Here is a 21,463-nt window from a genome sequence, read left to right as displayed (position 1 = left end):
TGTTAATTTAATAATTTTCCAAATATGAGTACTGATAACCATTTAAAATGGATTACTCTTTTAAAAATTAGTCTATCACTACATATTTCTGTCCCTTTTCAAATCAACTTAAAGTAAAACTATAATCAACTTGTCCTTTTCCACATCATGAAGTCATCAGATAAAAAAAGATGTGATTTTGCAGATAAACACTTCACGAAAGAAAAGACCTAAATACTAGTGAGCTTTACTGTAATTTCTGGGTGAAGAAAAGAGATTCTCTCTGGTTAAAAAATTCTATCAATTAATTTAAATTATAATGTCTAACAGGAAATATTCAATGAGTTTGAATTCCTGTGGGAATCTGTCAACGTACTTTCAGTGACAAAATGGGTGACAGACTAATATGAAAGCCATGAGAATCTCATAGGAAGACAGTTCAATTAAATATATGAAATAGTTACTGACAACATATCACCAATGCTAAGAAAGTGTTGTTGTGTTGGATTCTTTTCACCAAAACTTGTGATTGAAATACGGAGATTAAGCATCCACCAGAGAAATGATGTTAACATTAAGCAAATTATCATTAAGTTTTCCATCTATCATCTATCCATCTACCCTGTCATTATCTTGGGAAAAGTATGTAGGTATTCTGCTTTTGAGATCTTAAAGAAAGAAAGGTCATGTTGGTGCAAGGGTCCAAAAAAAAAACTACTAGAGGATTTTTTAATTGTTTAAAAAAGTAAGTATCTTTTAAATAAAAGATAGAATCAGAGAGAGTCTTCCAGATGGCAGGATCTAGAGGAATAACAGAGGCTTTGCTCTAGGATTGCCTGGGATGGAATTGGAGTTCCACAGATGCCACAGCTGTGGACTGAGCAATATCCATGATTCCTGTACCCCTTCTCTATTTTCTACCTGAAATATGGAGGTGGGGGACCACATATGGTATACACAAGAGTTGTTGTAAGATTTACTTATACTATAAGAATTATTTATTGAAGTACATAGACAACAAAATTTTCTGTGAGGTTAGTTATGGCTATTATCACTACTTTAGTATCTCTTCAAAACATAGCCATCAAGAGCATGAAATATGAACTTGCTCTACCTGGAATCCGGTAGTGGCTCTATCATTCATTTGTTAGCTCTATGCTTTGGAGCAAAGATAACTTGCTCACTGTGTCTTAGATGCCTCATCTGAAAAATGGGAGTGATAATCTTACCGTCTTCTCCATAGGGTTATTTTTTAAAGTATTTTTCTAGTTTTAGATGGACACAATATCTTTATTTTATTTATTTATTTTTATGTGGTACTGAGGACCCAACCCAGTGCCTCATGCATGTGAGGCAAGCACTCTACCACTGAGCTACAACCCCAGCCCTGCATAGGATTCTTTTGAGGATTAAATGAGTTGACATATGAAGAGCTCTTAGTGTCTGGTCTTATGAAAGTCTTAATAATAAACCATCATAAGAGTAATGATAATAATATTGATGATGATGATGACAATGATGATCTAAAGCAAATTTTAGTGCTAGGAATATCTGTTAGGAAACAACATTATGATCAAGCAAAACAAAGTGTAAAATTCCTAACAGAATAATAAAAAACAGTGGAAAATATTGAAGAGTTTATATTTCATCCAGGGACAAGGGGAAAAGACTCAGAAAAGTGCTACCTGATCAAAATTATATCCTATGGAATGTTTATGATAGGTGTATTGGTATGCTAGGGCTGCCATACTAAGTGGTCCAGAGAGTGCAACAACAGAAATCTACTTTCTCACGATTCTGGAGGATAAAAATTGGAGATCAAGATGTTGGAAGGCTTGGTAGTTTCTTATGACCATGAAGGAAAGATCTACACCAAGCCTCCATCCTTGCTTTGTAGGATACTTGCCCTGTGTCTTCACACACTCTTTCTTATGTGCTTTCTGATTAGGGTCCACCCTAATGACTTTATGTTAATTTAAGTACCTCTGTAAAAACCTATCTCTAAATGCCATCACATTCTAAGGTACTTGGGTTTAGGACTTCAATACATGAAATTTCAGGGAGACGCTATTCAACCCATAACATGGAAGTCATGGGTTGACCTAACAAAATGTTGACATCTTTGCTTATCCTTCAGCTTTGTTTTATTTTATAAGCCCAAATTTAGGGATATGATTTAGTTTTAATTAATTGAAGCAAATGACCAGGCCATTTAGCTTATCCTGCTAAATGCACTACATATCTCAGATGCACACAGTTCAGTTTAAATACTGGCTAGAACTATGTATAAAGAATGTTCCAAAGTTATAAAAAAATCCAGTTTCATAGATAGAGAATAGCCCAATCAAAATAATTACTATGTATTTACAATGGATAAATAGATACATTTGTAGATGTCTATGTGGTTTTCTTTACTATGCTTTTATAATCAGATTAAGAAATATAAACAGAAAAAAAATATTAAAATGTTTAAGCCAGGAGCAGTGGTACGTACCTGTGATCCCAGCAGCTCACAAGTCAGAGGAGCACAAATTCAAAGCAAGCCTCATCGGTTTTAGCAAGGTCCTAACCAATTTAGGGAGACCCTGTCTCTCAAAATTTAAAAAAAAAAAAATGGCTGGCATGTGGTTCAGTGGTTAATCCTACTACCAAAAACAACAACAAATGTACGACAAAATCCTTCTATCAATTTGACTTATGGGAATTTGAGATAGTTTTCTCAGTTCTACAACAGAATTTATATTTCTCTATATGCTCTACTGACAGTTCAGAAAGGGTCTAGTTTTTCCACTGCGGAATTATAATAGCATGTAAGTCCTATCAATAAACCTTAATAAGATTTCTGCCTCTTCCTCTTCTGCTCTTCTTCTACCTCAAGTCCTAATACGCAGAATCTTGACCACTCTAATAACCTCTTGCTGGTTTTCTTGACTTTATGCTATTCCCTAGTCTCATTAATTTCCTACCCAGTTGTGAGATTATTCCAGACCAAGTGCTTTGTCAATTTTTCAATCAAAACTCAAAATTGCTACCAGTTACCAAATAAGAATTTTTAGTAGACTTCTTAAGAAGTATATGACCGGGCACTTCCATTCCCCACCCCACCCAGCACTGTTCTCCTCCTACTTTAAATGAACATTTCAAGGTTTGCAACTCAGGCTCATGTTCTCCACCCACCCAGATACCCTTTCCTTTTCCTTTATCTTATAAAAAAATGTTTTATCAGCTGTATTGTCTTAGGCATATATAAACAAGCATTATTAATCATTGTCCCTATCTTCCAAGATCCAAATCAGTTAATAGTATCGAGTCCCTCTATGCTATAGACATCACTGTCCTGCAACCCCAAGCCAATCGTTCATCTTTAGTTTCTGGAACTTAAACTTTTCTGCTTCATATTAGTAATTCATTTGCACATTCATTCTGTTTTTTTTTATTGAAATGTATCCAAATTAGTTATGCATTGCACAGAGTATACTCTTAAATATTTGTGGAATATGTTGCCACTAGTATTTTTGCTTTTTTGCATTTAGATTTTGGTGTTTTAGAAATTTTATAGTTAGCTTTGAACCATGTCTTTAGAAATGTGGTAATGCAGAGAAAATTAGTTACAGAATATGTTGAGTCAGTCCATGAAGCAAAAAGATATATTCTAGCCTATGCTCCAAGGTTTTAAAGAAATCAGGGTTTAATGTGTATTTTGAAGCTCTGTGATAAGATCTGCTACTTTCTTTAATTAGGCCCTTTTTGCTTGCTGGAATTCAAAATATACTTCTGGTCAGAGCTCAAGGTCCCATTGTCTTATGATTACTTTCACAATCAGTTGCCACACCCCATAAAAGTAATTTATCTTTTCTCTTCCCCTGCATCATTGAAACAAGTTCAATTAACCAGCATTTGCCAGATGACAGGTATTAATTTTCCATAGATGAAAGAGGCACGACCCCTGAGGAGCCAATATTCCATTTACAAAAGAGACGTGATACTTCATTAAAGAGCAATTTTGGGGGAAGACCAGAAAATAAAAGATAATTTCAGTAGCAAGTGATAGGAGATTTTCACTTTGTCCCACATTGTTTTATGCATTCTATGTCTTTACATATTTTTCTTCCACTACTTATAAACTCCATAAGATCAGGAAGGCAGTTCACTGTAAGAAGCCCATAACCTGGAGTGAGGGGTGGAAAATCAAACAAACATAAACCATAGCTTTGGAATCAGGAAGCTCTCCCTAAACTTGATTTTGTTACCTCTTTGCTGAACAATCTGAAGCACATAACTTATCTCTAATATTCAGTTCTAATCCATAAAGCAAGTTTAATACCACATGCTTTTCATATTTATAATAAGGATTAAATGAAATTATATACATGCATTTCCTAGTGCAATGCTGGATGAATGGCATTTCATTATAGTGAGCAATCAACTACTAGTTATTGAATATGATGTATTCATTCTCCATTTCATTTTCTCATTTATTTTCTCATACAGAAAGAATGAATACAGATATTGGTATAGGTATTATGAATACACACATATCCACATTATATGTAATTGCTTTTTCTAGGATGCTCCATTTTGGGAATAACCAATTGCTCCAATTTATTTCATCAAAATCCTTTAATTTATGGTTTTCGAAAACTATTTGCAAGATTGGCAAATTAGCTTATACATATAAAATCACCTTGAAATATATTAATTGGAGGAAAGAAACAGATGCATAAACAGATGAACTAGACTAATAAAGACAAAGATTTCCAGAAATGCGTTAAAAAAGTCAGTAGTCCTCATTTTTTTTCTAGAAATGACTAAATTAAATAAGATAGTTCCTTAGTTCATAGCAAAGGAAAGAACTAAATAATGTATCAAAGGCTTGAAAAAATAAGTAGAGTAACAGAAAACTAATGTGAATTATTATTAAAGTTCTTAGGGTTGCAAACATTTGTAAGTTTTCTTAGTTGATCTGAAGCATGATGGTGTTGGTGAAAAAAAGGTATATAATTTTCTAGACCAGTATCTTGGTCCATTTTCTGCGGTTGTAACTGAATATGATAGACTGAGTATTATATAAAGAATAAAGAGTGTTTTTTAAATTTATTTAATGATTTATTTTAATTAGGTAGATATGACAGCAGAATGCATTTTGACTCATTGTACAAAATTGCAGTACAACTTTTCATTTCTCTGGTTGTACACAATGTAGCATCGCACCATCTTTGCAGTCATATTCACCTAGGGTAATGATGTCCATCTCATTCCACCATCTTTCTTGCCCCCATTTCCCCTCCCTCCTCCCTCCTCTTTGCCCAATCACAGTTTCTCCATTTTCCCCATGCCCCACCCCACTCCATTACGGATTAGCATCCATTTATCAGAGAGAATATGTGGCCTTTGGTTTGGGGGGGATTGAATTACTTTGCTAAGCATAATATAGAATAAAGGTTTATTTAGTTCATAGAATCAGAGTCTGGAAAGTCTAAGAGTATGGCTTTGGTATCTGTCCAGCATCTGGTGAGGACCTTCTTGCTGGGCCATGGCAGGTAGGAGACTATTACAGAGGGAGACAGAAAAAGCTTGCTAACTAATTGCATCATGATCACCCCATTCTCATGACCTCATCTAATGCTAATTACCTCCAAAAGCTGCACCTCCAAACACCATCAGCGTAAAACTTTGGGGATTCAGATTCCAATGTATTTGGAGGACACATTCAAACCATAATGTCCAGAGTTTCTAAGGCCTGGCACCATTGACTTTTCAAGTTAGATCATTCTTTGCATGATGGTTGCAGGCTATCCTCTGTGTTTATGAATGTTTAACAGACCAAATGTCCACTATGTACCAGTAGCACCATGCATTACAAGTTGTCACGCACAAAAGAAAATGTCTCAAGATATTCCAAATGTCTCCTCCAGGGCACAATCACCCTCTGTTAAGAACCACTGAGCTGGACAGTTAGCTGAAGAGTCTTTGTCTCTGAATAGACTTGACCCAAAGGTGATTAAAATAAATTGAAATATTTTTCACCACATAAATCGGATGCATGGATGTTTTTATATAGGCAGATGGCATCATCCCTTGTGTCTAATTTCCTTTTTAGATTATATCTCATGTTGAAGCAAAAGGCACAATCATCATTTTTGTTGACTGTATCAGAATGTAATAACATTTATCACCAAATCAGTGAACTCTTTAGAGAGAGCAAGTCTGAAATTATTTAATATAACTTCTTCTTTTTAACAAAAATCTTATAGTAATACTTCGGGAAAAATAATTTAAGATTATCTGTAAGATGCAACCAGACTCCTAGTTCCTGTAATGTCATTCTTGCCTAAAAAATAGCTAATGTAATTTATTCTAAGAAATTCATTTTTATTTCATTCATCAATTTGCTGATCTTGTTTAGTAATTCTAAACTCAACCTCTGTAATCATGCAAAACAGAATTATACTCAACAGAACAAATTATTTTTATATGACAGTATGTTTGCTTTTGAGTATAATTTTGTGTTACGTTTTTTGTTGAAGAATTTACGTACAGAAAAAAATAAGACATTGTTTCTCTGAAGATAGTATCACTGATGTCTTCTAAAATACTGTAACATATGTGTATATTCCTCCTAGGACAAATTCATCCTGAATATTAAATCAAGATGCCATCTCTAACTGGAAACTTGAAATTTATTCTTCTACCTTAGACTTCTCCCATAAGCTGCATATTCAAATACCCAACAGCTTCCTTTTTCACTTTTGTTTGGATACTAATAGGCGCTTCAAAATTAACAAAACTTTGAATCTTCCCCCAGAAGCCTGAGCTTCTGGCAATCTTCCCTATTTTAGCAAATGATTATTACATCCTTCCAATTATGTGCCCTCACTCTTTTAAAGTCTATGCAGAATCCATTTACTTATCACCACTAAAACTCTAACTCCTTGGTCCAAGCCAGCCTACCATCATCTTTCCCTGGAATTGTTCTCATGGCTTTCTTTGTGATCCCTTTGATTCTTTCTCTCTCACCCTATAGTCTTTTCACAATATCAAATCAGAACAGTGCTCTTCAAATACAAAGTTGTCCCCTGTATCACTCAGAGTAAAAGCTAAAGTCCTAACTTTGACCAACAAGACCATGCCCACTCTCCCTCTTCTCCGTACTCCACTTTATCTGCCAACTTCTCATTCTCTTCTCTCATTTGCTCATTCTACTCTGGCCACATTTGGCTCTTTGCCTTAAATATCCCAAATATAGTCTGGCTCAGCACTTTGTGTTTACTGCTCTTCTGCCTGATATGCTGTTTCATCCCACCAACTCAGTTCTTCCCCATGCTATTTCTTCCCTTTATTGAAACTTTTGCTCAAGGATCCTCTTATCATTTGAAACTTTCCTGACTGCCCTATGTATAAAAGGGCAAATCTCATACCTGAACTATGCCTTCCCTCACTTGCAATTCTTTGTATTATTTCTGTATATAGTGTACATATTTGTTTATTGTCTTTTTTGATTCTTAATGCAAGTTTCTTTTTTGGGTGGGTGGTACCAGGGATTAAACACAGGGTTCAACCATAAGCAACATCTCCCAGCCCTATTTTGTACGTTATTTAGAGACAGAGTCTCACTGAGTTGTTTAGTGCCTTGCCATTGCTGAGGCTGGCTTTGAACTCATGATCCTCCTGCCTTAGGCTCCTGAGCCACTGGGATTATAGGTATGCACTACCAAGTCCAGTGGGAGTTTCTTAATTTAGAGAGTTTCATTATTATCTTTCTTATTTAAAACTATATCCTCAGTATCTGGAAAAGAGCCTGACAATAATGTGTTCCATCAACATTGTTGAGCAAATATGGTGGACGTGGACACGTGAGTTAAAAAATTAGAGTAGTTCCCGATCTTGTCAGGGAAATGTTTAAAGAAATAGGAACTCAAAGTATCATTTGAAAGAAGTTAGGCTAGGATGAGGATGAACTTGTTGAAGAAGAGGATCAAGGCTTGATGACTTTACAGTATAGGCAACTAAAAGGTTAAATAACATTTTCCAGATGGAGGAGATGAGAGTAGGGATCAGATCAATAATGTATAGTTGTCTGAAACCACATACTACTTTTAAGGAGTGAACGATAATTGTGACCAGAGCCTCAAATAATTGGAAAGACCAGCAGAAGATGGGAAGAGACAGTAGTTTGGAGATGACTGAGCAGTAAAGCAATTTTCTCAAATTCTCAAATTCATAATGTTTAAATTATAAAATTCATGATCTTCAATAATTGCACCTAACTTTTCCCAACTGCTAGTTTGTCTGCATCAGTGGGCTTTAACTGTTAAAAAAAAGTCTAATAGCAAGCTGATTAAAAATATGCAATCTTGTTCTTACAAATAATATTCCTGACTCTATCTAAAACAATATAAAAATGAAGGCACTATACTCTATGCAATGTATCCTTAAAGATGAGGTTTATGGATTTTGGAGAATTCAAGTGAAATTGGAGGAAAAATACAAAGCGTTGCTTGCCAGAGGCATGTTTTCTTTTCATTTTCTTTCATCAGACTATTTCTGAGGCACTGTGTTGTAAAGACATAGTTCCATGATGAATTTACTTTTGAATTTCCTATCAGGTCACCTGTCTGTCCTTTAGTCAATCAACTCTTAGAATGGGTGTCTTGTGAATTTAGTCCCTGGCACATACACAGAGCTTTCAATAAAATGTGTTGCTCTGTTTGGAACTGGCATGAGGACCTTAGCTACACATACATATAACTACAAACTTCCTGATCTTTATTAATTGCTTATTGTGTTCAAGATACTGGACTAAGTTCTATCAAGAATGAAATAAGAGAAAAGAGAGAATTGGATGCACTATTTCCACGCAAGGGATTTTGGTTCTAAAGCATCTATGATGAGGTCAATCCATTAATGTGTCCTGTTTTAGATGAATGACCCCAAATTCCTTCTTTTAAAAACATGATACCATCTGAAATTTGAAAAAAAATGTATTGATCAGGAATAATTTTTCAGCAATCTGACTTATTATGAAAAGATAAAGTTTTCATGAAGCACTCTTCTGATTGAGCTCTTCTTAAACCTGTTAATATCAGTTTTAAATAAAGGAAAACAGACTTCAAGCCCAGGATCTCATGATCAGCATCAGGAGCCTCACTAATCAATAAAAGGAGAAGGACTTATCAAAACACATACAGCATGACTTCTGAGATCCATGAATGCCTGATCAGGAGAGCTTTACTCAAAGAAGTTATGATTTAACATGAAAAATAGATGATAGAAAAGTCAACAAGCAATAGGTGTGCTTAAGAAGGGAAAGCATTCCTAAGTAGTATTCATAAGAAGGGAAAGTCGTACTCAGTCCTGAAAGATGAGTAGGATTTTCATAGACACCTTTTGGAAGAGAGAAATAGTCATTGCTGGGATGGCATGTTTATATAATAGTATAAATAATACAAAATAACAATAACACAAATAATAATAGTTTCTGCTTCCATCATTTATTGAACCTAATGGTGGTCTTGATGTGGCACTAGGTGGTTTAGCTTTATTGTCTTATTAAATTCTTATAATGATCCTGTAAGGTACAGGGGAGAAGTTAAAGAGATGAAGAGACTTAACACCGATGGGAATGGAGTTCCCCTTAGTGGAATGGGCTGGCTGATAAATAAAAACCAAGAGAAATAAAATGGTAAAACAAACAAAAAAAAAACATAGAACACAGAAAGTAATTGCAAAAGCAGGGGCAGGACAGGCAAGCTGATAGTATGGATAGAGTTTCTAGACAAAATGGAGCCCACACCTGCTCTATTTATATGGGGAAACATGAGAGAGATTCTACAGAATGTTCTTCTCCAAAAAAAGTCTTAAGGTGGGCTGTTCAGTGGTTACGCCCATCTCCAGAGCTACTATGAGGAACCTTCCTAGCAGAGCGGAGAGAAAGGTCATGTGCATTGGGCAATCTGATGCCGTGGAAGAGCCATGGATAGTTCACAGTACCAGGCCTAATTCTCCTTGGCTTCAGGGTGAGAGAAGATCCTCATGTATTTCACGGATGGCTTCCCACACTTAACTGAACTTGATTGTTTACAATTGATTTCCCCTGGGAACATAGATGTAAACTAGTTGATCTGGTTCTATATAACATTTGATGGAATACTGAACAGTTCTGTTCAAATGAAGGATTTGTTAATATGTCAAAATACACTCTGCTGTCATGTATATCCAAAGAGAACAATTTTTTAAAAAATGAAAGATTTGTTTTGAGCAGGCCTTGAATCCAAGTTTAAATAATTTAGTTGGTTTGTGCTTATCATCTTTTTCTATAGAAAATGGAGATATTCCAGAAATCGCCTGTTAAAAAACAAAACCTTATTTATGAGTATTTCTTTGAGAGTTCTATGCAATAGACCAGGCGAATGAACCAAAGGCGGAATCCCAATCAAGAGTGCAATAAAAATGGATGGGACTGTGTTGGACCTAGGATCTCCTTAATCCTGAACATTTATTTTGGGAGGAAAATATCAGAAAGCAAAGTTGCAAAGACTTTTAAAATTCTAAGTTTAGAAATATATAGTTGTAAAATGTACACCTATTTTCATGGAGTAAGTAAAAACAGTCAATGACTTAATGTAATCCACTGTGCAGTGGGTAAATGAAAAGGAAAGCACAGACAAGTTAGAAAGAGCAGCACATCAGGCATAGAGATGACCTATTCCAGGAATTCCATCTGGAATCCAGGTGTAATAGCAAAAAACAACAACAACGACAACAAAAAAAAAAAACAGACCTCCAAATAAAGAAGATTAGAAAGAGAATTGTAGCCAACTGGGGACCAAGTAAGGTACAGACCTTCTTTCAAGGGCAGCACTGAGATACTGAAGTGCAATAAGGAGTCAACTTCCAGGAGAAGCAGCCAAGACTGCTTCTAAAGCCCACTTTTCTGGACCTTGATAAGTGTTTGTTGATATCCATTCCAAGAAATGAGCTGGGCATTCTGCAGACCTGGAGACTCATCTCAGTAACTTTTTTGGGTAAGAGTCAGGAAAGAACCGACAGACCTCTCCTAATTCCCTTGTTTGAAAAGGAGATGATTTCCTTATAACTTTGAGTAACATTACCTACTTAGACCACAATTTTATGATAACCTGTCTCTGATCTTAAAAAAGTCTTCCTAGAGTCCTAGACATGAGTCAAAACCCAAACCTTGGCTGCCTGGGCACTTATGAGTTCCTACTAGATCTAGAGTCCGGATTTCTTGCTGTTTTCTAGTACAGTTTCTGTAATGTGGAATAGTGATGATTTATTAGTTTGTGCTTTTCGAGAGAGATAAATCAATTAAAATCAGTTAACTATGTTCCTGGGCTGAGAAGTCGTTCCACTCCCTTAGAAATATATTCTGGTAGTTTCCAGCCAGTTTCAATTTTCCTAAATTGAAATCTGTTATAAGATAAAATGTTTTCTATTAAATTTGATAAGTTTAAGTAAAACTACATGATATACTTCCATCAAAGGAAATGAGTATCATTCTTCAAAGCAAGATTGATTTGCAACTGTGACAGATGATGTTTTTCAAATTTAGCTGCAATTCAGCAATGGTATTTTGATGTCTTTGAAATAATTGACATAAAGAGTGATTCTCTATTTTAAACTGTGTTTTATTTCAGTTTGGTACTACATAGATAGAAATATTCCAGAGGGCTCTTATTTCTTGCAGTTTTGCTTTTGTAAACTACTTTGCATCAAAAATTAAAAACTGCTTTTTTAATAAAAAAAATCAAAATTTAAAACAGAAAGGATTTTCTCATTTTTATATTGGAAAACATTTGTTCTTCCTTTTGAGACTAAATCGTATGATGCATAATAGATCACATGTATTATTTCACATATTTTAATTGACAAATCTTTATTTCAAGCAACTAGATTACATTTTCTTTGGGTTTTGGTTTTCAAAATTCATGAAGACTTGACAATCAAGCTAAACACTAATTGCTTTGCTTGGTAATATCTTTGCTGAGATCATTATAAATCCACTAAATAAAAGCTCAGAGGCAGGTGTTGTTCTACAATAGTCATAACTTTAAAATCTTCCATCTCTGATTGCTATAGACTCATGGTGAAATTGCCCATTGTTCTTAGAAAACCAAAATAAAAACAATGCAATTTAATATAAATATTTGTATTAATAATGTTAGTAAATAAATAATTGTTGTTTATAAAAATTCTTTAAATATGAGATTGTCTTTTGCTTGATAAAGTCATTATTATAGTTTGCAGTGAGTGAGTGTTACCATTTTTAACAACCTCACTTGGCCAAATGAGAAGTTGTCAATCTTATGTTAGCCCCCATTCTCTGTCTTTGAAGCCAGACAAAACACGGAACATCTAGAATAGAAGCTAATGCTATATATGTCAATGGGAACTTCTGTGGATTTTCTTTCATCAAGCCCCAGGACTTAAAAACCTTATGCATAAACTATTCATTGCCTGATTTTTTTAAAGAAAGAATGGGGAAAGAAGCAAATTAGAATTAAAGAGTTCTTTAGCATCTATGACATTTTCCTTAGAGGATTAATGTTCTATCTTGGTTTCAATCAATACCCAAAGAGCTGGATTTAAAATATCATTGATTGCAGAAATATATATTACAATGTAATGCCTCTAAGTAGTATTAGCATACCGGTGATAATTTAAACATTCCTTATGCCAAATCTATCTTGCAATACAGATTTTTCTCCTATTCACCAGAACTGATTTTGGCATTATTTAGTTATTTTATAAAATATTTCTAGATTCTGTTATCCCTTTGTATAACCTTAAAGTTTCAGGATCAATTACTTATGACACTGAGAATCCCCATTTATAAATGCACTGTTTTCCACTATTCCAGGAGCTGATAAAATTGAAAAGTATCGTGTGTAACTTGACAGTCTTGTGAAAATGTGGGATGCCTTGAGTTGTGTTCTAATCGAACAGTGGCACGTTTGATGTTCTGTTGTTTTCTTTTCCTTCTCCCCCTTCTAGTGAAATCAGACGAGCTACAGACAATCAAGAAAGAACTAACCCAGATCAAAACTAAAATTGACTCCTTGCTAGGGCGCCTGGAGAAGATTGAGAAGCAGCAGAAGGCAGAGGCAGGTAAGTGAAGAAAATCTGTGGCCACAGACAGGTTGATATTAAACCAGTGAAACCATCAATCACAGACACTATAGCCCCGGGGAGACACTTGCTAAGTTTACTAAAAGTTTAATACAGATACACAAAGTCTTTAAGCTAAGAACTGCAACAATGGGATATGATTTCATTACTTTTAGAAAACAGGAACTAATTTTTCTAACATGTATATGAAAAGGAAAAGTATTTTGATAGCATGCTCAGAAATAATTGGATTATAATTGAAAGCTTATTTTTAATATCAAGTAAACTTTAAGACAACAAAAATCAATAATGCTATCAGACCAAAATAATTTTCATATTTCAATAAATTGACTGGAGCAAAACTTAACAGGTTTCAAAAAATCATTCTAAATCCCAACTCCTGCCATTGCTGCCACCCCATGAAACTTCAGTGCCAAATTTCAGGAACGTGGACTACAACAGCATGCAGCTAACCACCCAATGGTCAAGTTATTTGATCATGTCCTTTGCAACCTAAAGACCTATCTCCTTTGAATTATCAGATCGTACACTAGCTACATTCTTATACAATTGTAATGCTCTTGTTATGTGGCTACAGATGTTTGAATAATCACAGACTATGAAAACAGGAATAATAAAGAGCTAGTCCATGGTTTGATGATCTTGTTCTATAAGTCGTTAGATATCTCAGAGGCCTCCTTAAAGATGAGGTGGGAGTTAAGAGGAGGTAATAAATTTATGCCTCCTCCAAGTCCAACCCTTATTCCAACCAGCACAACTCTACCTGTATTGCTTTTATATATCAAGATTCCATCATATATAAATAAAACAAAATTTACATTAAAAATATTCCATATAAGTCTTAATTTGCTGGAAGAGTTTGTGCTCTATATGTGTAATAAGAATTGGAATGCATTCTGCTGTCATATATAACAAATTAGAATAATAAATAAATAAATAAAAATCAATAAACACACGATTCTAAAAGTCATTAATAAATCCCACCTCCACATCTCACAGAAGAGAAAATAAAGGCTCTGGAAGGTAAATTAACTTTTCTATAGTCACATGTCTAGTTAGTGATAGACCTGAGTCTAGTGACCAAATCCAGTGCCCTCCAATTTTTACCTTAATTTCACATTTTCCACTGGGGTTGGTCCCAGTATTTCTCTAAAGTGCATTAGTCAGGTAGCATCTAAATTATGAGAACTGACTGAAACCTCCAGCCCTTGAATTGGAGAGAACAAGAGTCAGCTGGTTTTTGACTCATCATGGAGGTCAGGATCAGAGCTCTCTTTGGTGGTGAGCCTTACAGGGTTCAAGAATGAAAAGAAGCCAGAAGTCATGATTATGGTATAGTGGATGCATGAAATAAAAAGTTTAAATTCTCACCGACCACTTCCTGAATTTCAGTTTTCTCTTTTATAAAATGAGGAATAGTATGACCACCTTACATTGTGAGAAATGAATTAAGTAGCATATGTAAACTGTACAGCATGGTAACCAACCAGAGCTTTAGGCTTAATAACTGGAGTTATCAGGGATTAGTACCAACACACACAAATTTAAGCAAATATTTACTACTCCAAGATGAGCATCCCTAATTTGAAAATCTGAATTACAAAATTCAAAATGTTCTGAAATCTGAAACTTTTTAATCACTGATTTTATGCTCAAAAAATTTTGAAATTCTGGGCATTTCAGATTTCAGAATTTACAATTAGGGATTTTCAACCAGTAAAAGTCTATACAAACATTCCAAAATCTAAAATAGTATGAAACTCTAACGATCTCAACAATTTCAGATATTTTACCTGAACTTTCAATCAGCTCATTTTTACAAAAATACAAGCCATGTCTGTAGCATGTAATAGATTCTCACTAATATTTGCTAAGTTAATATAGATGAGAAATGATAGATAAAATCATTATCTATCATTTCTATCTAAAAATTCCTATGATGAATATATTTTTATACTGAGAAAAAATATACTGCCTACACTTCTTAGTAAAGAAATTTAGATTTTGGAAAGTTTTTATGTGCTTTTTGTGGCACTAATCAAGCGTTCCTGTAACCGAAATATCCTGTGATGTTGCCTAAATCAATATTTCCCTTTGAGGAACTTGTGTGAAATTCATTATTATGTAAAACAACCCTTACAGCAAAAGACTTTGATAACCAATTTGCACTTCAGTTTAAAGGATTATGGAGAACTCATTTAAATATAAATCACCTCAAAGAGAAAAATGTGATCCTTATTCTAACATATTATACTTTCCAGTTTCCTGTAATGAATAATACTTTCCACAGATTTTCTTAGAAGATCATCTATATATGTAACAGTAAAATTCAAACCTCAGTTTTTGCTTTATGAAAACTGTCATCTTACTTTGGCACATGTCTAAATTTTCCCAGTCAAGACAGTTGCTTTTAGAATGATAAGAGTTGGTCCTCTTATGTTTATGTCTTTCTTATTTTAACATGGTATGACAAAAATAAATGTATTTAAGATTTGTAACTTCATTCTCTTAGAAATTGTCTCTGGAATAGCATCTATATTTATGGAAATAGGATAATCATATTTTATATGCTTTATAGAAAGAAATCAGAGTTAAATAGAAAGGGTTAAAACTACATTATGGAAAATGGAGTGAAATGTGTCCAAATTCCCCTTATATACTTAAGGGAGCACTCATTTTAATAATTCATTGAAAATTAATTGGTAGCTAGTATTTACTCTTCATCATGGCTCTTTTATACACATTTCATTCCCAATATACTATTAGTCATTTGATAATGAAAGTTCCCAGCATAGATGTAGGAACAGGAGGGAAATGAAGGACCGGAAACAAGACACCAGAGGAAATGGCAAATTTAAAGCCAGCCTCAGCAACTTAGTGAGGCCCTCAGCAAGATCCCGTCTCCGAATAAAAGATAAAGGGAGCTAGAGATGTGTCTCAGTGGTTAAATGCCCCTGAATTCAATCCCCCAAACAAACAAACAAAAAAAAGAAGACATGACAGGACTTGGAGCATGCCCTGAATTCAAGTTTCATAGTATCATATTTTTTTTCAATGACTTTGGGGCAGGTAGATAACAAGCAAATTTGAGAGCAACTGAAAACTGGGGGCGAGGTGAAAGTTTACACTGTTATGATAGAAATACCAAGCATTCTCACCTTCAGCTGTCAGATCACTGGGGCAGGTGCGGAAGAGTCTTTAGTTGGGAACATGAGCAATCCGGGAGTTCCCAGAGAGGTGGTCAACAAGGTCACATACAGAAAGAGTATCCTTCTATCTTTCAAAACAGCAATGTTTTAATACTCTACTGTAAATGTAAGAAAACAGAGATCACCAAATAGAAGAAACATAACAAATACTTTTAACCCCCCCCCCAAAAAAAATGAGGAAACAAGTTGTACAGAATAAAACTTAAAAACATGAAAAAACATTGATTAATACTCTGAGAGAAATAAGAGAAGACACTACATTCACGAAATAAGAACACAAAACTATAAAACTGAGGATTTAGAGGGCAGGTTAAAGAGCTTTTAGAAATTAGTGTAACATAAATAAACAATTCAATACAGGGATTGAAATGCAAAATTGGAGAAACTGTTCCAGAAAATAAAATAATAAAATAGAGATGGACAATAGGAAGGAAAGAATATGAAAATTAAAGGATTAATATCAGAATAACAGGATTCCAGAAATAAAAGAAGAAGAGAAGTACCGTCAAAAGAATTTTTCAGGAAAAAAAGAAATATCAAAACTAAAGGAAATAGGGCTGGGGTTGTAGCTCAGTGGTAGAGTGCTTGCCTAGCATGTGTGAAACACTGGGTTCAATTCTTAGAACCACATATAAATAAAATAAAGGTACACTGACAACTAAAAAAAAATTTTAAAATGAAACTGAAGAAAATAATTAACCGGATTAAAAAGATCCACCAGATACCTGAAAATAGATGTACATCCAAGCATGTAATTGTAATATTGCGGAACAGGGAAACAAAAAGAAGATTCTATAAACATCCAGTGAAAATTAAAGGGGAGAGGAAGGAGAGAACAGTGTTCATATAAAGAAGTAGGAATTAGAAAGCCTTAGCATGGAGTCTTTCAACAGCCACACCAAACGCTACAAGGCAATGAAAACATGATATTTTTACAGTGGAAAGTCCCTTTAGTTGGTGGTTCCTGGTTAGTTATGCTTTAGTTTTCCTTGGCTGTGTCCATTCTCTCTGAGTTGAGTTTCATTTACTTCCATAGGAACCAAAGGCATGGAAACTGTCTCATTTAATTATTTTAATGCACCCTTTCTGTGAAAAGAATTGAGAAATGCACTTCACCAAAACAAGGAGGAAAACTAAGAAAGAGGGAAGCATGGCTTTTCTAAAGTAAGGAATCCAAGGGTGGGTGGTGAAGGGACTCTTCAGAACATAAAGAAGATTCCAGAAGATAAGCTATGCAAAAGACCTAGAAGGAAATGAGTCCAGATCAGTATTTCATGCAGGCTCTGGAAGACCTTTATAAAACAAGGACTTTGATTGAATAACTAGTGAGTAGGAGAGTAAATTGGTTGAGATGAAATTTACACACTGAGGGAGGGAGGGGTAAATTTGTATAAATACATAAAGAAATAGTAGGGAACTAATTTTTTATTCCTAAGCGGTTTCTAATTCTAAATAAAGTAAATTATTGTTCAGGAAAGAAAAACTATTCATTTTATGGTAACAACTTAGCTGTGCAAAGTATCTCTGTAGTTCATATTATGCAAAAACTGGAAACTGATCTAATCAGATTTACGTTATTACAATCTAGGGATATGAGAACTGAGTGGCAATTGTAGGACCAATACCTGAATCCATAGTTTCCTAAAAGTAATGTCAACAGATAATGTATGAAGCTGGTCAACAAGCAGCCAAGTCACTGAGAAATGTGAGGGCCTATTTTATTTTATTTTTCATTGATTTTTTTAAATAAATGACAGTGGAATGCATTACGATTCTTATTACATATATATAGCACAATTTTTCATAATTCTGGTTGTATATAAGTTATGTTGACACCAATTTGTCTTCATACATGTACTTTGGATAATGATGTCTATCACATTCCACCATCCTTGCTAATCCTCGAGGGCCTATTTTAAAAGCATCAGCCAAGTGAGTAAAAAGTCTTTAAGGAGCTTGTACGGTGATCAGATAGGAAAAGCAGACTGCTATTTTCCATAATAGAATTATTCAACTACAAAATCCTAATAGAAATATTTAACTACAAAAAAAATCATATATTTTTAAAGAAGCTAAGTTTAAGGGAGAAAAAAAAATGGAGTCATCTTCAGCAACAGGATCAAAATTTATCCAAGGGCTTACTGGAGACCTATCCCTCTTGTACCTATTCCTCATTTGTGAAAGCAATTTTGCTCAGGACACTTAATGAAAACAGCCAGGAAGATTTTATTGAAGACTTGCAAAAAAAAAAAAAAAAAAAGAGCTAGAATGCCACCCATAAAAGACAGGGGGACTTTCTAGTGTTAGAAGAGCTCATGGAAAATTATTGGAGGACAAAAAGGGAGTGAGATGGGGGTATTCTGTGTGATAGGGAAATCGTGTTTGCTAATTGGCTCTTAACAAAGAGAGAATGAGGCCCTCTTTTTCTTGATGATTGTATGTCAAAAAGATGGCTCCTTGAACTTACGGAAAATGTTTGTGGGTTGTTAAAAGATACACACCTCAAATGGACAGAAAAAGAACTTAAAATTTCAAGTGTTCAAAAGTAAATATTTTCTGAGAAGGCCTGTGACCAGCAAGAAACCTGTCTAAAGTTTAATCAAGTAGAGGGGAACATGAAAGTCATTTTGGTACTAACTCAATTACACTCTTTGAAATTGAACTCTTTCTCTTCACTTTCCCACTTAAATATACTCTTCGGTCTGCTTCCTGTCTCTGTCAGATTTGCTGTTACATAAATTCTATCAGTCAAGTTGCCATCCTCAGCAGCAGCATCTATTCCAGCTGTAGCTTGTGTTTCCAAATCTTACCTGGGATATCTTTTTACTCTACCCCTTCTCTCTATTCCAAGGCTACTGCCAGTACATAAATGCTTCTCTTCTCTCACATGGTCTGTTAGACTCACATTATTTTTAATAGCTTTATTGAGTCATATTTCACATAGAATAAAATTTACTCATTTCAAGAGAATAATTCAATGACAGTAATTTTACTGAGTGGTGCAACCATCACCACAAATCAGTTAGGACATTTTCATTCCCTTAAGCATTGCCTTTTTAGCTGGTCTCTCCAATTCTAGATTGTTTCCTCTCCAATTCATCTTCCTTATGGCAAGTAGATTTACATTACTAAAACATCAAAGACTCCAGACAAGAGGGAAACAGAGCTAGGTTCACATCCCACTAGAGACTCACTTCAGTGTACCCGCTGCCTGAAATTTAGAAAAGACTTTATGAAATGTATAAAATAGGAAAATAATCTCTCTCTCTCAAAATGGCAAGATTTAAATAAGCACAGCATCTTAGTAATTTTTGAAATTATTTTGTATTGAATTTGTGGACACCTCAACAACCCGGAACATTTCATGTGAACAACTTTGAGGCTATATGCTCAAAGCATGTACTTAGGTAACTGATGTTTTAATCTAAAAGCATTCCTCCTATATATTTTTTTCTAAAATTTATTTATGTGGTTGTTAGTAACACCATCCCAGGTAACACCATCCATAATAAAATGCATATCTCGAAGTGGAACTTATTAGAATCATGAAACTCAATTCATATTATATGCAGGTATTGTAACAAATTATTTTTAAAATACAGTTTATGCTGATATTCAAAAACAGTGATTCCAGGATACTAGCTTGGCTGCAATAAATAATAGGACTGTTTTTATATCAACATTATTTCCAACCATCTGCTAAGTACAATTCAGCTGGTAATTATCTAGCAATTAAGCCAGCATGTCAAAAAACTTAATTGCCAACTCAACCAATTTTCAGAGTTATATTAATGATAATAGCTATGCAGCAAACTCAATTTAATAAAAATGCTTTGAACATAAATCCCAACAATTCTAACTTGTTTTCTGAATCATATATAGCTTTTGAAGTAGAAATGAGATGTGCAGAATAATATTTGAATATGAGGATTAAAATTTAATATCAAATTCTTTCCTTTCATGACTTTTTAAAGCCTTAGGCATTTTCCCCTTAAACAGAAATACCTCTTTTTTTTCCTTAGATAGTCATTGGTTAGCTTCTACCTATGCCCCTAACTAAACAGACTTCTTCATCCTTGAACTTAAATATTGTCTGGTTATTGAAGAAATTCAAAGCATTCTCCTGGCGTGAATAAGGCATTTTTTTTTCCAGAGATATATTAGAAAATAGCTCAGACAATAGAATCAGGAATTCTTAAGGTAAAATTCCAACTCTTGCACCTATTATTGTGTGACCATAGGCACCTTCTGAACTTAATTATGCCTCAGTTTCCCTGTATATAAAATGATAAATAAGGTTATACTGTAGTGTATTGCAAGGACTAAAGTTGATGCCTATAACGTCAGCACTTTATAGGCATTCACTAACTTGCAGTCATTATAATCCTCTTTTTCTGTGTAATTTATAATTTATATAGTATTAGAGTTATGTGTTAGGCATAAACTTCCAGCTTTTTAGGTTCTAATCCACTTTTTATAAATAAATCTAATGCAAACTCTCATCTCCACTCACAAAACAAATGCTATGGCATACATCACTTTGACTTAAAGCAGCCAATGGAGACCCCAGAAGATACCACCATTCAAAAGCAGCCCTTCTCCCGAAAGCACTTGAAGACTTCACATTTTATTTTTCTCTTGAAGACTTGTCAATATAATCATGAATATTGTTCGTATAGGAAAATCTCAGACCTCACATTTCACTCTGACTTCATGGGATTTTACCAAAGAATATGTCTGGCAGATTTTCTCTCAACTTCTCTTTGGGTTCATACTTTTTCTAGCATGATGCCAAATTTAATTGTTATTTTGACTTTATGGAAAAATTTTCCACATTTATTTTCATTATTTGATTTAACACAATTCATGAATAAATTCAGCAAATGTTTAATTTGTGCATGAAGCTATGAGCCACCAGGGATACAAAGACAAATAAAAATATTTCTGCCCCAGAGAAGCTCTGGTAGCAGATACAAATGCACATACACACACAAACACAAGCACAGTTATAGTCACACATTCACATAATACAAAGTAGAATCATGCAGACAAAAACAATGTTATACAGTATAAAATGAATAAGCAATATTACTCATTTCAAAGATAAATAAAATTAGATATTCATT

The 21,463-nt window shown here is 34.3% G+C and overlaps 1 protein-coding gene across 1 annotated transcript in view; it reads left to right on the top strand.

The window, feature by feature from the left end:
• Ralyl (RALY RNA binding protein like) overlaps positions 1-21,463 on the top strand; it is a 330,570-nt gene that overhangs the window by 302,315 nt on the left and 6,792 nt on the right. The window contains exon 6 of the mRNA XM_077801181.1: positions 12,994-13,107. Within this exon, the coding sequence (XP_077657307.1) occupies positions 12,994-13,107 (114 nt within the window). The remainder of the gene's footprint in view (positions 1-12,993; positions 13,108-21,463) is intronic.

The sequence above is a fragment of the Urocitellus parryii genome, chromosome 7, assembly GCF_045843805.1.
Source record: "Urocitellus parryii isolate mUroPar1 chromosome 7, mUroPar1.hap1, whole genome shotgun sequence".
Taxonomy (NCBI): Eukaryota; Metazoa; Chordata; class Mammalia; order Rodentia; family Sciuridae; genus Urocitellus; species Urocitellus parryii.
The sequence above is the reverse complement of the archived record's forward strand: the minus strand, read 5'-3'. Positions and strand labels throughout refer to the sequence as shown.